Source organism: Ips typographus, linkage group LG3 (assembly GCF_016097725.1).
Source record: "Ips typographus isolate SLU linkage group LG3, UJ_Ityp_2.0, whole genome shotgun sequence".
Classification (NCBI taxonomy): Eukaryota; Metazoa; Arthropoda; class Insecta; order Coleoptera; family Curculionidae; genus Ips; species Ips typographus.
Window position 1 is genome coordinate 18,774,179 of NC_138424.1, and position 17,718 is coordinate 18,791,896.

Consider the following 17,718-nt stretch of genomic DNA (forward strand, 5'->3'; position numbering starts at 1 on the left):
GGTGAGCGGGGGGGCCAAGAAACTGCGCCCCTGCGTCCAATCCAACGTCCAGGAAAAGTGTTATTTAAATATTCAGTCACATTTCTACTACTGTGGGGCGGAGCACCGTCATGCTGTAACCACATTTGTTGTCTTCTTTGTATCGGAATATTCTCTAAAACACAGATAGTTCTTCTCGTAAGAACTGAAGGTAAATTGCAGATGTCAAACGACCGTCAAACACATAAGGGCCGACTAACTGATCTCCTAACAAACCACACCTAACATTAACCGAAAAACGGTGTTGGAAATTCCGTGCGATTGTTGCATGAAGATTTTCAAGCTGCCAAGAATGGGAATTCCTTAAATTATTGACACCGTCTCGGGTGAATGTAGCCTCTTCGGTGACCAAAATGTCATTAACCAAATTGCGATGTGTTATTAGCCAATTGCAGAACTGCATACGAAGGCCCAGATCAGTGAGCTGCAGAGCTTGGACTGGTTGCAGATGAAATGAGTACAAACCGTTATGCATTGTTCTCCATACACTCATTCGGGTGGTTCGGTGAGACGTGATATTCTGCGAACACTAGTCGATGGTGACCGTTCTACACTATCCAGTATTAGATCTTGGGCAGCTGCTGATGGACGTACGAGAGAAGCATTTGGAAATGATCCTGTTACTCTCAGTTGATTAAAAACTCTCCCAAATACTCGTCTATCAGGTATTCTTCGATTTGGATACCGACGGCGGTATTCAACCACTGCTGCTCTACTTCCGTTACAATATCCGTATACTAGCATCAGCATGTCTGCATATTCTTCATTTGTGAAAACAAACATGACAAAAATTTGTGTTTGCACAGATTAGTGTGTCAAACTGGCACAATAACACTATTAATTTTAAAAAAATCATATCTTGGTAAGGAAGCATTTGCGGACCCATGTTCATAGGACATTTTCGACTCGAATTTACCTAAAGAACTCGTAGTAAAATTTTGTCCCTTACCTCGCGGGACACCCTGTATATCCTTCTGGCATAAGGGTATGTAGACTCTTGTTAAACTCCCAACATTTTTCCAGAATCTGACGGATAGTGCTGGTCAGTTGTTGATCTTTCGCTTCAAAAGCCGCATTGATAGTCTCCGATAATTTTTACACTGCATTTGGTCCCCTTTTATGTGGAGTGAGATGATAACACCTTCCTTCCATTCGTCGGGAATGATTTCTTGATTCCAACTCTGTTGCACGAGGCTATGTATTTGTATGGCTAGATCGGTCCCTCCATGCTTCAGACTTTCTGCTAGGATATTATCATAACCTGACGCTTTGTTTTTTTTAACTTTCTTAATGGTTCTAGTTGTCTTCTCCTTGGATGCAGGCGGGATATTAACCTCTGCTGTTTCGAAATACAAGACTTTCGGGTTCATCCTGCACCCGTCTGTTCCCATTGGCCTTACGCATGATTTATATATTCTGGTCTTTGCTTCTATTTTTAGGAACTGGTTTTTCCATATATCTTTCAAACATCCGGCTATTCTAGAAGTCTTATCTATTTAATTCTTTACCTCAGATCTCCTGTCTTGATGGGCGGTTATTTCTACCTCTAAGTATCTGAAGGACATCACCTATTCTACTATTTCGTCGTTAACAGCTAGTTTGCATCTTCTAGGTTCTTTTACTACAACTAGTGATTTTGTCTTGTTTATCCCAATCGACATATTGTAGCGTTTCGCTGTCAGGTAGAATTGATGAAGTAGTCTCTGCAGCTCATCTTCGTTTTCTGATATAATTACTGCGTCATCCGCGTAGCACAGTATTGGTATTTCACCTTTGTTAGTTCTGTAACCATGCCCCACGTTTTTAACGTCTTTTATTATTTCGTTCATGACTAGGTTAAAGAGTACCGGGCTTAGAGAGTCTTCCTGTCTTATTCCTGTTGATATGGACACTTCTTGGATCAGGCTGTTGTTCACAAGCATTCTGGTCGTTGTATTGGTGTTCAAGTTTTCAATAGTTCTAACTATTTCTTCCGAAATGCTGCCCCGTCTCAATACGGTTGTGATGTCATTTAGCCTCACTCGATCAAACGCTTTGCTCAGATCTATGAAGCACATAAACGCCGGTTTCTCGTATTCGATTGATTTCTCGACCATTTGTCGAATAATGTCTGTGGTAGACCTGTTTTTCCTGAACCCTTGTTGTTCTTCCATTATGAGTATTTGTTCGCAGATGATACCGCATATGATTTTGGTGAATGGCGCTTAGGAGAGTTATTCCTTTGTAGTTTCCTGTTTTTTTTTGAAGATAGAGCTAGTGATGCTTTTCTTCCAGTCCGTTGGTATAGTTGCTTCATTTAAGATCTTCTGGTAAAGATTGCCTAGTTGTTCGCTTATAGTGGTTTACCTCCATACTTATTTTTGCCCGATTTTGTAAATTTTAAAAATTTGTAACACAAAGCACACTGTTTGTCATTTGTTGTTCATAATGGCGGAGACATTTTCCAAGACCAATAGCATTTACAAAGTTATCATCCATATATCGGAAACCATTGACAATAGATTTGTCTTGTAATGTCTTAGTTTCAAAACTCTCTTTGGCTTTGTTAAAGAGTTGTAAGCAATTGTTTAAAATGCAGCTTCTGCCCCCTTTCAGGTAGAAGTCTCAGCCAGGGAAAGTTGGGATAGTAAGTCAGTGATTTCTCGAGAAGGGGTGCAAAACTGGTATACCGACTGCTCAAATTCTCCCAATACGGGATAGTCCGGGGCGGGAGTGTACCGACAAAACACCAACAAGGAGGCATATTTTTTGTGGTGGACGACCATCTTTCAGGCGGAATTGTTTGCATTCCTCGAGGTCTCCACAAGCAAAGAAGTTACAGAAGAACGAGAGGGAGTGATCGGGATCTACTCCAACAGTTAGGCCGTCCTAAAGGCACTTTGTAATGCCAGGATGGGTAACAGACTGATTCAGGAATGCTGGGATGCCCTGAACAAAGTGGCAGAGCAGAAGCAGGTAAACCTAGTGAGGATTCCGGCACATATGATGATCCGATGCACTGGCTCGGCTCGGATCTTCAGAGAGTCCAATAACTGCCGAACCTCACAGTAAGCAACAGTCAGGTAGCAAGCGCACTAAGTGACTGGGCGCTTGAAGGTACCACAGAGACGTGGAGAAAGGCGGAAAGGTGCAGACAAGCCAAGGAATTGATTGGAATCCCACGCGACGCCAAGGTAAAATCCAAATGGTTGATGTCAAGGAGTCGAGTCGATAGGCCTTGAAAATCCTGGTTGCAATTCTGACAGGCTACTGTGGCCTAAACAGACATTTGCATCTACTAGGAATTGGTGATAGCCCCGTTTGTTCTCAATGTAGAACGACGGAGGAAACCTCATATCACCTATTAGGAGTCTGCCATCGCTGGTCGTCTATCAGGAGCCTCCACACTCTCCTGCAGGGAACTGTCTTCTTTGGAATGGGGACGGATCCTTGCCTTCGTCAGTGAGATGGGACGTCTGGGTGGCGTAGGTAAGGTGGGGAGCGTTTGAGGGGAAAAGGGCCTGAAGGCCTACTCGCCGGACCTTTTAGGGTCCCCCCATTATTACTTCTTCTTCTTCTTCAAGTGCCTTCTTCATTACTGAAGGTTGGCGACAATACCAGCAAACTCCTCTCTATTTCTTGCTGCTCTCAACAGGGTGCATGTGTCTAATCCTGTCCACTCTCTTATATTTTTAAGCCATGAGCATTTTCGTCTTCCGAGTCCTCTTCGGCCTTCTATCTTTCCTTCCATAAGCAGTCTCAAAAGTTGATATTTTTGCTGCTACTGCGGAAGATCCACATTTCAAATGCTTCCAGTCGCTGCATTATCCTCTTTCCCATTGTCCAGGATTCCGTGCCATATAAGAGGACAGAATAAATATATGACTTCACGAAACGGTATCGAGCGACAGGGTGGTATTCGTTAGAAATGTCTTCATTCTCACGAACGTGGCTCTTGCGTTTTCAATTCGAGCTCGAATTTCGGTTTCTGGATCCAGGTCTTGGGTAACCCAGCAACCGAGATACCTGAATTTTCTCACTTCTTCTATTGAAGTACCATATATTCGTATATTGGCTTGTAGATTTTCATTTCTGCTGACGACCATCGTTTTGGTTTTTGCTGCTATTACTACTTGCTATTACTTTTGCTTGCTATTACTACTACTACAAAATGCAGCCTCCGACGTTTTCCCAGTTTTCCAGAAAACGGAGAAAGATAATTTAATTTGGAAACCGGAAATAAGTTTCACATAAAATTCTCTAAAACTTTCCCCCATTTAACCGACTCTGTAGCTCTTACGGTTACCGAGATCCAGTAGCGGATCTAACACAAAAGTGGCTCCAGGGCAAGAAATCATTGTGGGCCCCTTCCCATTCCAAAACTAATGATAAAAAACATCTAAACTTAATATGAAAAACATTTAATGATTTTTTAAAACAAAAAAAAAATGATTACAATGAAATAACTGGAATTTTACATTTAAAATATAACAAAGTTTAATAAACTACATTTTTATATTGCTCTTTTTCGGACTTTTGCATTTGCGAATTGATCTATTACCTCTTTCATGTCTAAAGTAGATGCGATATTATATTCTATTGATAAAACTGACAAGTGGCAAAGTCGTTCCTGACTTATTGTAGATCTCATACAATTTTTAATTAGTTTTAATTTTTGTTTTAAAGAAGCTACCGTATCAGGTAGAGTGAAAAACAAGAGGAACACAGTATAAACGTCGGAAATGTCTGCTTCCATATATGAATAATTTTTAATTATATGTTCAAATAATCCGCGAACTGACATATTTTCTTTAAGTTCATATTTCATTTTTATTAAATCAAGTATCAAATGAAACTGATTTGTGAAGCTACAGGTGAATATTTCCGGATATTTCCTTTGTAATTTTCCTCATTCTTCCGAGACTTCGTCTTTACTAGATGAAATTAAAAATTTTGGTTCTAATAAAGTAAATGTTTCTTTTACGATCCGCATTGCGGAAATCAGTTGGTTAGAAATTACGTCAATAACCGAATTGTAAACATTTACTTAAAAATATTCTCTGTTCTGAAACCGATGATCAGAAGCGAGTTTGTCAAAATGTTTTTTAATTTTTACTTGTCTTTTCGTATGAAATATCGGAGCAATGCCCCATTTAACAGCCATATCCATGGCTTCAGACTTTAAAGTTGTGTATACTTCAGGACTTCTGAAAGTAGGTTTAGTAGTACATTGTACCATATTACAAAAAGGTAATTTTACCTTTTTACAAACTAGACATAATTTTAACTCGTCTTATTTAAGATTAGTTATAACAAATTCTAACACAGGTTTGCCCATATTCGACGGACCCATCTGGCAACGCCATAACTTTTGACAGAGATGTCAGATCGCTTAATGACATACTGCGTTTGAAGCGTCAGTCCAAGCAGATTTTTACCATGGAACAATACACGCCACGCGAGCGCTCTGAAATAGTTGAAATTTACATTCAACAGAACAAGTCAATTGTGAAAACTCAATGTGCTTTTAAAAAATTAAAAAATGTGAAAAGTGCGCCTTCTAAGAACACCATTAAGCGTTTATACGAAAAATTTTCGACTGGTGAGGCTCTTTCTAATCCGAAGAGGCCAAATAAAAGTCGAACAATCGATTTTCTGAAGAAATTGTTTCCGGGCCGTTTGATGTCGAAAAGTGGTGATTTGGACTGGCCACCGCGTTCGCCCGATTTGACGCCGCCTGACTTCTTCTTGTGGGGATATTTGAAGTCAAAGGTTTACGTTAACAAGCCAAGGACCGTAGAAGAGCTCAAGGACAACATTCGTGAAGAAATAGCCTCTATTCCGGCCGAAATGTTGGCGAAAACGATGGAAAATGCTGCAAAAAGGGCACAATACGCCATCAACGCCAGAGGCGGCCATTTGAGAGATATCATATTCAAAAATTGATGTAAACAAATCTACTTGGAACAAATTAAATGATTAAGATTGCCAACCGCCAAATTTTTATTTTTTTCTTTGATTTTTTAAAAAAAAAACATGGGTCCGTCGAATATGGGCAACCCGTTAGGTAAGATGATGAGTTTCGCCTAAAACTGCAGTCGCTTGGATTAAATCAGTATCATATTTTTGTAAAATTTTTGAAGCCACGTTAATTTGATGAAACATTTTATATAAAAAATAGTAAGAAATATAAATTCAAAATTAATAATTTTTTTCTCTAGAGACAAAGCTTCCACAATTTCGTCTTTGTTAACAGATTTTAGTTGAATCTCAGTAAGAGCTTTTAAAATATCTGAAAATCTCAGTTTTACTGCCAAGATCGACAAATTGTTTCCAGATTAAAACAATCAACAAGGAGCTCTCTCATCTCAAGTTTTTTAAATAGAAACCCACATTTTTTATGACGGAATCATTTTGAGCATTAAAAATTACTATAAGTTTCAATTTACTTGCCTATACCTAAATCCAACCCATTTCGTTTTATTTGAGAATAAACATTTTTTATTATAAAAATTCCAGATTTCTTGAAAATTTCTCTCTTTAATTACGTGTGGATTTATGTCACACCAATAGTGTGAATTATGTCTATTGAACATTCCATTTTTAGTGAATTTGGCCTCGTCGCTCTAAATAATATTATTCAAAAACAATTCTTCTCCATAGTGACTAGTCAGCAAAACTCACTAAAAACCACTCTCTTCGGAAAGTCAACCTTTTTTAAGTGTTGCACTAATTTAAATGAAAAAGGATGAAATTTATGTTTCTTCAGGATCCTCTGAATTGAGCTTTTGGATATGTTGATTCTACGGAAACTTGTCTTATTGACAAAGTTGGATTTGCAACAAAATAGCCCAAAATTGCAATTTTTACATTTGTATTATTAAGGATTGGTTTTGTTTTAATAGCTTTTATTTTCACATATCCCGTATTCTTAAAATTTTCAATTATTTGCTTGACAGCTTTTTGGTGATGGCTTTGGTTTTTCTGGATAACGAACGGCAAATACCTCACATGTTCTACTCACAACTTTATCACATTCTCCGTAAATAATAAACAGATTTAAGTAATATTGGTTTGAATAACGTAACCGCGACGGCATATTTGCAGTTGTCAAAACACTCAAAACTAGTGTTATTAACATGCCCTGCAGGTCTTCAATATCACCGTGTGTCAAAAGCATGACCAACTAGAACACCACATAATCCCAACCGTGCAGCATAATAAAAAAATGTTTATTCTCAAATAAAACGAAATGGGTTGGATTTAGGTATAGGCAAGTAAATTGAAACGTATAGTAATTTTTAATGCTCAAAATGATTCCGTCATAAAAAAATGTGGGTTTCTATTTAAAAAACTTGAAATTTTTCATTTTTTTTAGTGGCAAGTTTATGATTTTTTTTTTGACGACCCTGTATACAAATGACTCATTACGCACTCTCAGTTTAATAAAACGATCCTTTATTTACAATAACCCAAAGTTTCATTGCAAAATGAAATACGGTTTTGACAGAGTACAAAAATATGTTGAGCGTTGCAACTGTCACTTTTTTGGAAAAACATCAAATATTTCGAAAACGGCTAGAGATAGGCATAGGGCATTCTATACAAAAGTTGGTCAGAATTTTGTGAGGAATCCAAATATGTAATAATATATAGGGTGTTCTATTTAAAATAGGAAAGTTGTGATCGACTTCCGGTATAAACGGAAGTGCAACCATCTTGAAAATATTTTAGTTAGATTGGGCACGCCCACATCAGTATCCTGCCAAATTTTCAAAACTCTCCTATTTATACTTTTTCCAATATCAATCGATGTCTTTCGTCGTGGGACACCCTGTATTGTATAAGTTCAGCGCATGGGGCCCTTTCTGGGCCCGGGGCCCGGGGCCCCGGGCACTGCCCCGCATTGCCTATTTGGGACACACTGTATTGGGCTAGAAAAAATCCGCATGGAAAAAATTATTTATTTATTAGAATAAAATACCACCAGTTCTGTTAGTACAAACGTAAATAAAAACTTTACAACATCCTCAAATTACACTAAGATAATAAAATATTAAAGACATACAAACGCGCATCAAAAGTGGCTGATTTATATAACGTCGTCTGATGGATTGATAGGCTAACTTGCTTAAGCAAAATAAATTAGATTGTATCTAAAAATAAGCTATTTATATTAAATACCCTAGGTACGAAGAACAAATATGTAAGTTTGAAACTTTCAGTCAACAAAACTAATCCCGCTTGAAAGCAAACCGCGGTGGGGAAACTTCACTGAACCTCCCAGTTCAATCAGTACTTTAACATATCAAATATTTAACTACAAACATTTTTAATACTAACAATAAGTGAGATCTCGCCATCTATTCGACCAAAAAAAAACAGACACAAATTGAATTTCTTAGAAATCCTACGCCACGCCCAGGTTTGCAACAAAATAAAGCGATGACCGAAGATCCCAAGCATGAAAATGGAAAAATTAAAAACACAATTTTTCTATCTCATGTCAAAAACTAATCCACCAAATCGTCACTCGGGCTAGAGCTACTTAAATACGGCGGCCCAGAGGGCGCGGCCGGATATCTTTGTTGGTATCTCTCTAATCTCAGGTACTTTACTGTTACTAGTTGTCCGGAATACCTGCGCAAAAAACCGAAAAAAACTGAACAGACCGAACAAGCGAATTTAGTTGTGATCGACTTACCACCAGCCGTGCAAGTTTTTAAATGCCACGGAAGCGTCCTCTTCGTCTCCGCATTTCATGTAAACTACGCCGCTGTTGGGTTCCGCTTGGCAGTGCAAAATACGGCAGCGGTGCGCGATTTTCGACAGAATGGCCTCTTTTGCGGCGTTTGCTACCGCTGGTCTGGCACCCTCCTCAAACATGCCCCTGATTTTTAGGCAGGGAGTGGGGGAGTAAGCTACGGAATTTGCTGATCCCGGATCAGTGTCGAATGCTTGACCTTGCCACACACTTTTTCGGGGTGTAGTTCTGGAAAGTATTTTTGGTTGAATTTGTTTTTATTATTTCACCATAGATTCAGTTCAAATTGTAGTTTGAAATTTGAGCACCCTGTAACTCGGTTATTTTTGGGAGTTCAGGGAGGTTGAACCACTCAAATTAACCGTCTTGAGCTCTTCTTTTTCGTAGTGTAAAGGAAAAAATTGTATCTTAAAAATCGCATACAGGGTAGCCAAAAAATCTGAATCACTACACTTTTCATGCACCCCCTGTATAATAGTGGCACTGATGGACTATGAAAGTTCCCGGGATTAATTTAACAGTTTTTTTCGAACATTTTTGCACTCTTTCAGTTTTTTTTTACTTTCACCGTCTCTGAGTTATTTAGCAAAAACTAGTTTGATGCAATAAAATTTCAAATTAGTTCAAAATGTGGTTTGAAATTTGAGCACCCTGTAACTCGGTTATTTTTTGGAGTTAAGGGAGGTTGAACCACTCAAATTAACCGTCTTGAGCTCCTTTTTCCAATGGTGAAAAGCAAAAAATTCTATCTTAAAAATTGCATACAGGGTAGTCAAAAAATCTGAATCACTACACTTTTTATGCACCCCCTGTATAGTAAAGGCACTGACGGACTGTGAAACTTCCAGGGATGAGTTTAGCAGTAATTTACAAATATTTTTGCTCTCTTTCAAATTTTTTGTAACTTTCACCGTTTCTGACTTATTTAGCATAAACTGGTTTGATGCAACAAAATTTCAAATTGTGGTTTGAAATTTGAGCACCCTGTAAGTCGGTTATTTTTGGGAGTTCTGGGAAGTTGAACCACTCAAATTAACCGTCTTGAGCTCCTTTTTCCAAGGGTGTTGAGCAAAAAATTCTATCCTAAAAATTGCATACAGGGTGGCCAAAAAATCTGAATCACTACACTTTTCATGCACCCCCTATATAATAGTGGCACTGACAGACTGTGAAAGTTCCCGGGATTAATTTAGCAGTTCTTTACGAACATTTTTGCTCTCTTTCAAATTATTTGTAACTTTCACCGTTTCTGAGTTATTTAGCAAAAATTGATTTGATGCAACAAATTTTCAAATCAGTTCAAATTGTGGTTTGACATTTGAGCACCCTGTAAGTCGGATATTTTTGAGAGTTCTGGGAGGTTGAACCACTCAAATTAACCGTCTTGAGCTCTTCTTTTCAGTGGAGTAAAGAAAAAAATTCTATCTTAAAAATTGCATACAGGGTGACCAAAAAATCTGAATCACTACACTTTTCATGAACCCCCTGTCTAATAGAGGCACTGACGGACTATGAAAGTTCCCGGGATTAATTTAGCAGTTCTTTACGAACATTTTTGAACTCTTTCAATTTTTTTGTAACTTTCACCGTTTCTGAGTTATTTAGCAAAAACTGGTTTGATGCAACAAAATTTCAAATCAGTTCAAATTGTGGTTTGACATTTGAGCACCCTGTAAGTCGGTTATTTTTGGAAGTTCTGGGAGGTTAAACCACTCAAATTAACCGTCTTGAGCTCTTCTTTCCAGGGGTGAAAACCAAAAAATTCTATCTTAAAAATTGCATACAGGGTAGCCAAAAAATCTGAATCACTACACTTTTCATGCACCCCCTGTCTAATAGAGGCACTGACGGACTATGACAGTTCCCGGGATTAATTTAGCAGTTCTTTACGAACATTTTTGCACCCTTTCAATTTTTTTGTAACTTTCACCGTTTCTGAGTTATTTAGCAAAAACTAGTTTGATGCAACAAATTTTCAAATCAGTTCAAATTGTGGTTTGAAATTTGAGCACCCTGTAAGTCGGTTATTTTTGGGAGTTCAGGGACGTTGAACCACTCAAATTAACCGTCTTAAGCTCCTGTTTCCAATGATGTTAAGCAAAAAATTATATCTTAAAAATGGCATACAGGGTGGTCAAAAAATCTACATCACTACATTTTTCATCCACCCCCTGTATAGTAGCGGCACTGGCGGACTGTTAAACTTCCAGGGACGAGTTTAGCCGTTCTTTACGAACATTTTTGCACTCTTTCAAATTTTCTGTAACTTTCACCGTTTCTGAGTTATTTAGCAAAAACTGGTTTGATGCAACAAAATTTCAAAATGTGGTTTGAAATTTGAGCACCCTGTAACTCGGTTATTTTTGGGAATTCAGGGTGGTTCAACCGCTTAAAAGAACCGTTTTGAGCTCCTCTTTCCAGTGGTGTAGAGTAAAAAATTCTATCTGAAAAATTGCATACAGGGTGGCAAAAATAGTAAACCACCATACTTTTCTTGTACACCCTGTATACTGGAAGCACAAAACGGTCCTGCAAACTTACGGTGTTAGGTTAAGGAGTTGACTAGAAACATTTTTGACCTCTTGCAATTTTTTTGTAACTTTTACCGTTTTCGAGTTATTTAGGAAAAACTGGTATGGTGCAACAAGAAGTACAGTCAAGGACAAAATTGCCTGTCAAACCCACTTGGAGTGGGAAAATGACTGTTTAAAGCACATTTTTGGAATCCTCATTAAATTGGGTAGTCAACAATCTTAAAAAACACTACAAATTTGGTACAGTCAGGGAGAAAAGCGGTATCAAAGTTTGAACTGCCAGAAACACAGTTTGAAAGGACAGTTAGGGACAAAATTGCCTGTAAAACCAACTTGCAGTGAGAAAATCACTATTTTTGGAAGCACATTTTTGGAATCCTCATTAAATTTCCTATCCAATAACATAAAGAAACACTACAAAATTTAGTACAGTCAGAGAGAAAATCAGTGTCAAAATTTGAACTGCCAGAAACAGAGTATTTGTAATTTACCCATCACTACAAAACAATAATTATTTAGCATTAAAAAAAACTACTAAAACTCATTGGTTTCTGCGTAACACGAAAACGACTCTTCCTACGTCACGAGGCACGTCCTGTCGTGGTCTAGTTTTAAGTGTCAATAATTCACCATTCGATAGTCCTTCAAAGTTGACATGAATTATGTCATTTTCCTGAAGAAGAAACTAACCTCCAAATTTCAGTTTAAAAAATCGTTTTTTTTTTGCTGTAACTTGTATTTTTGACTTTAAAATAGCTCAAAAGTATTCGAATCTGGTCATCTGTGCGGTTTACGAGTTCATTTTTGACACTGAAAATAGTCAGAAAACAAGATTTTTGAACTAAATTTTACTGGCGTTCAATTCATTATTAGACTACAGGTACCTAGTGTAAAACTGATCATTCAAGACTTGTGAGAATACAAATTTGTACTAAATAGTCTAAAAACTTGTTATTTACTACTAGGAATAGTTTTAAAATTTGTTTTTTCAGACTGCAATCCATTGTCGAGTGTCTGAAACTGGATTTAAAGCACTAAAAACAGTCCAAAAATTAAAACAAAGATTGTTGCACAATAAAGTCGTTTTTTAATACTAAAAATAGCCAGAAAAGACTAAAAGAGTCCAAAAGTCATTTCCCCCTACAAGCAAACTCTTACTGTTTATTGGTCAATAAGTTACTACGTCATACTTAGTAGGAGTATTTTCTGGTCTTAAAGTGAAGATTTATAAAAAATAAAAAAAATCTTGTAATATTTTTTGCTTGTTCTTCTCAAATATGAAATAAATAAAATCATTGAAGATTATTTTGAAGAAAGTTGTTTCAATTCACTCGCTCAAGAATTTTACAAGTAAACTTCCACTTATTATCATGAAAATATTTATTTAAACTAAAGACAACCTAATACATTAAATATTAAATACAAACAAATGCTTTTGTATACTTAAGTTATAGATAATGTCATTCAAAAGGTAACAAAAATTAATACAGAATGTTCTACTGACTAATTGAATTAAGAACATCGAACATGGATGCTACTAAATTTAGGTGTTACTTAATATTTCCGGAAGCATATGATCAAAGTAAAAAGCCTTCAGTTTGGGAAACATCCTCTCCCAACAGTCTTCATCCTTCTCAATCACCTGATAGGCGATATCCTTGGGCGTCCACACCACAAAGTAGCAACAATCTGCCCCGGTCACGTGCAACTGCCCTTGCACTTGATAGTAAAACTTATCCTCCTTCTTCAATTTCAGTTTCCCTTCTTCAAAAGTGGCAAAAGTGATTTCTTTTTTCTGGCAAGCCTCCTCGACGCTCGATTCCCTTGCCTTGTAAGGGCACTTCACTTCGACTAAAGCGTTTTCCTGGACAATAATGCCATCAGGGGATGCCGCGAGATAGGGGTAGGATTTGTGCACCACCAAGCCGGACTTTTCAACTTTCTTCCCAGTTATTTGTTCGAAAAGACGTAGGGCAGAGTGCTCGTTTTGCTGTCCGTACTCTGTGTAAATGTTGCCTTTAAATGTTGAATACAGTAGGTCTTTTGCTACGTTTGCCCTGTTAGTTTTGTCCAGCAGTTTTGTGATACGACCAAAATTTGAGGCTGTCAGTCTCTTTTTGCGCTCCAACATCCACATCTCGCTATTTTTTTGATCTTTGGTTATCTGTTCAATGGTGGACACATCTTTTGCCAGTTCCTCCAAAAAAGTATTTTGTTTCTCATCTAGATCTAAATGCACCAAAGACAAATCTGCTTCTTCTAAAGCTGTGTCCAAAAGTTCACTATTTTTGGATGACGTTGAGGAACTAACAAACCCACTGCTCCCCTCGCTTTTGCTGTCATCGTAAATCTTCCGGATTTCATTCTTGTATCTTTCGAAATCCTTTCCCGATATTCTAGGAATGTGCACAGCGCTACACACTTCATTCAGCTGGTACAAATCCAAACCTAGACTGAGAATTCCCGCCACAAACGCCAAATTGACATCGAGCAGTTCAGTTTTAGGCTCTTCGCTGCATACGGAATGCTCTTTGCGGCATCTAGTACACTTGAAGACGTAAATCGAGAAGAAACCTTCACGGATTTCGTTTTTGATGGCCACATCGGTGGATCGACAGAAGAACAGCGGCCGGTGCGGGAATTGAAGAGTTTGAGAAAGGAGATATTCCACGTCGACGATTCGACGGCCCGGACGATAACTGAAGTCAGGTTTTATGGGGCTGGAAAGAGACAGAATGCTGTTTTTTTTGGTTTTTTGGTGACCGGAAGTGCAGAAAGAGAGGCAGTGTGGTCGTGCTTGTTTCTTGACTTCTTTCCTAGCTTAGTAATCTTTTAATTCCAACGGATTTGCACATATAATACACTCATTATAACAAAAAAGTGTACATAAGAACCACTGGAAATCAATGGTTCCGACAAATGTGACAAAAAGTTGATCACTGTATCACAAATTGATATTTTGTGGTCAACTCTCTGATTCATCAGTCACTTTTCCATCTTTGTCCAGAGCAAACATTTGCAATGGTTCTCTCTTTTTACCACTGGTTTCTTATGAATCATTTTAAATTTCCGTACCGTAAGATTAGTCCTATTTTTACTCTACATAAAGCCAACTTGTGCAAATTGATGTAGAGGCAAACAAATTGAAGCAATAAAACCGACCATCAACTCCAAAGAAGAAAATTCCGCAAATAGTTGAAGCAGGTCCAAGTAATATGCAAATGAAGGAAAGTGGTTGATGGGTTATTCGTTATTTCCTAGTGATGGTAAGTAAATATTTTACTTTACCAGGAAATTTGAGCAGTATATTACGAGTAAATTACTGGTAAATTACAAAATACTATGTTTCTGACAATTTTCATGTTACGGGATAGAAAATTTAATGAAGATTCCAAAAATGTGCTTAAAAAAACTGTAAGGTTGATATTTTATAAACAAGTGCGTACTCAGACTACATACTTCCATGTGAGAATTGGCCTGAAGATGAGTTAATAAAAGTCGAAACGTTGGCCGTTTCTCGAAAAGAGAAGTTGTATTTTTTCCTTGTCCGAAACCCGCTACTCTGTTCAACTTACTTTTTCGTATCTCTTATACTTTCCGAGATTCCAATGGTGTCGAATTTGAATTACCCTGTATGTGTAGAGCGAAAATACCCATTTACACCGACCTTTTTATGAGATGTCCAAGCGGAAAAGTAACTTTACCACACTAGTAGATTTTAGGAGGTTTTTCAAAAAAATACATTTAAATATCTCAACAACGGTAAAGTCTAGCGGTTGAAAAAAATCTTACAAAGTTAGCCCGGAAAATGGCTGGAAATTAGTTTGAAGTTTGTAACTCCGTCGCTAGGGGGCGTAACTGCTACCATAGACGAAATGATAAGTACAGACAACCAGCGCAATGTAATTAAAGTGGCACCCAAAAAGAAAGCCGTTTACGCTTCAAGGGCTTCCAAATGTATTTCGGCCGCTTCAGTTGTACAGGTAAACTCTAAGAGATGGCGCTAATACAGCTCCTCATTGCAGACATAGTTGCCAACTTGTGCAGTATTTCCTATAATCCGCTTTCTTTTGCTAAATGCTAAAATATTATTTGAAAAGTCACGTGACTCCTTATAATGTGCAAATGGTCACGTGACGATTTTCAATAATCAAACATTTTTTTGAAAGTCACGTGACTCTTTTTTAATGTCAAACCGAAATCCTGATGGTCACGTGACCGTAAATAACGAAATAAATGTTTAAAGCGTCACGTGACCGTTTTTCAGTTTGAACCGATATTTTTTTAAATTTCGTGACTCCTTTTTAATGTGCAAATGGTCATGTGACGACTTTCAATACTCAAATTTAATTTTTTTAGTCCACGTGACTCGTGTTTTAACTTCAAAACGGATCCTAAAGGCCACGTGACTCTTTTAAGATTAAAAATGGATTTTATAATGTCACATGACAGTTTCAAATGTCAAAATGTCATTGGAAGGATCGCGTAATCGTTTTTCAGTTTAAACTGATATTTTTAAAGACACGTGACCGACCCTCTTTACAGTGCAAATGGCCACGTGACAATTTTCAATTATTCTAAGGTCAAAACGAAATCCTAAAGGTCACGTGACTCTCTTAGATGTCAAATGGCCACGTGACTCTTTTTTAATGTCAAACCGAAATCCTGATGGTCACGTGACCGTAAATAGCGAAATAAATGTTTAAAGCGTCACGTGACCGTTTTTCAGTTTGAACCGAGATTTTTTTAAATTTCGTGATTCTATTTTAATTTGCAAATGGTCACGTGACGATTTTCAATACTCAAATTTAATTTTTAGTCCACGTGACTCTGTTTTAACTTCAAAACGGATCCTAAAGGTCACGTGACTCTTTTAAGGTTAAAAATAGAATTTATAATGTCACATGACAGTTTTAAATGTCAAAATGTCATTGGAAGGATCGCGTAATCGTTTTTCAGTTTAAACTGATATTTTTAAAGACACGTGACCCTCTTTACAATACAAATGGCCACGTGACAATTTTCAATTGTTCTAACGTCAAAACGAAATTCTGAAGGTCACGTGACCGTAAATAGCGAAATAAATGTTTAAAGCGTCACGTGACCGTTTTTCAGTTTGAACCAAGATTTTTTAAATTTTGTGACTCCTTTTTAATGTGCAAATAGTCACGTGACGATTTTCAATACTCAAATTTAATTGTTTTAGTCCACGTGACTCTCTTTTAACTTCAAAACGAATCCTAAAGGTCAGGTGACTCTTTTAAGATTAAAAATGGAATTTATAATGTCACATGACAGTTTTAAATGTCAAAATGTCATTGGAAGGATCGCGTAATCGTTTTTCAGTTTAAACTGATATTTTTAAAGACACGTGACCGACCCTTTTTACAGTGCAAATGGCCACGTGACAATTTTCAATTATTCTAACGTCAAAACGAAATCCTAAAGGTCACGTGACTGTCTTTGATGTCAAAATATTATTTGAAAAGTCACCTTTGACTCCTTATAATGTGCAAATGGTCACGTGACGATTTTCAATAATCAAACATTTTTTTGAAAGTCACGTGACTCTTTTTTAATGTCAAACCGAAATCCTGATGGTCACGTGACCGTAAATAGCGAAATAAATGTTTAAAGCGTCACGTGACCGTTTTTCAGTTTGAACCAAGATTTTTTAAATTTTGTGACTCCTTTTTAATGTGCAAATGGTCACGTGACGATTTTCCATACTCAAATTTAATTGTTTTAGTCCACGTGACTCTCTTTTAACTTCAAAACGAATCCTAAAGGTCAGGTGACTCTTTTAAGATTAAAAATGGAATTTATAATGTCACATGACAGTTTTAAATGTCAAAATGTCATTGGAAGGATCGCGTAATCGTTTTTCAGTTTAAACTGATATTTTTAAAGACACGTGACCGACCCTCTTTACAGTGCAAATGGCCACGTGACAATTTTCAATTATTCTAACGTCAAAACGAAATCCTAAAGGTCACGTGACTGTCTTTGATGTCAAAATATTATTTGAAAAGTCACCTTTGACTCCTTATAATGTGCAAATGGTCACGTGACGATTTTCAATAATCAAACATTTTTTTGAAAGCCACGTGACTCTTTTTTAATGTCAAACCGAAATCCTGATGGTCACGTGACCGTAAATAGCGAAATAAATGTTTAAAGCGTCACGTGACCGTTTTTCAGTTTGAACTGCGATTTTTTAAATTGCGTGATTCTATTTTAATTTGCAAATGGTCACGTGACGATTTTCAATACTCAAATTTAATTTGTTTAGTCCACGTGACACTGTTTTAACTTCAAAACGGATCCTAAAGGTCACGTGACTCTTTTAAGATTAAAAATGGAATTTATAATGTCACATGACAGTTTTTAATGTCAAAATGT

At 37.2% G+C, this 17,718-nt stretch overlaps 2 protein-coding genes across 2 annotated transcripts in view; both read right to left on the minus strand.

The window, feature by feature from the left end:
• The window catches only part of Oseg2 (intraflagellar transport protein Oseg2), a 346,413-nt gene that overhangs the window by 211,698 nt on the left and 116,997 nt on the right, over positions 1-17,718 (minus strand). The gene's annotated exons all lie outside the window — the stretch shown is intronic.
• Positions 12,679-17,718, minus strand: part of LOC145727103 (uncharacterized) — a 40,968-nt gene continuing 35,928 nt past the window's right edge. The window contains exon 11 of the mRNA XM_081976533.1: positions 12,679-14,036. Within this exon, the coding sequence (XP_081832659.1) occupies positions 12,860-14,036 (1,177 nt within the window). The 3' untranslated portion in view covers positions 12,679-12,859. The remainder of the gene's footprint in view (positions 14,037-17,718) is intronic.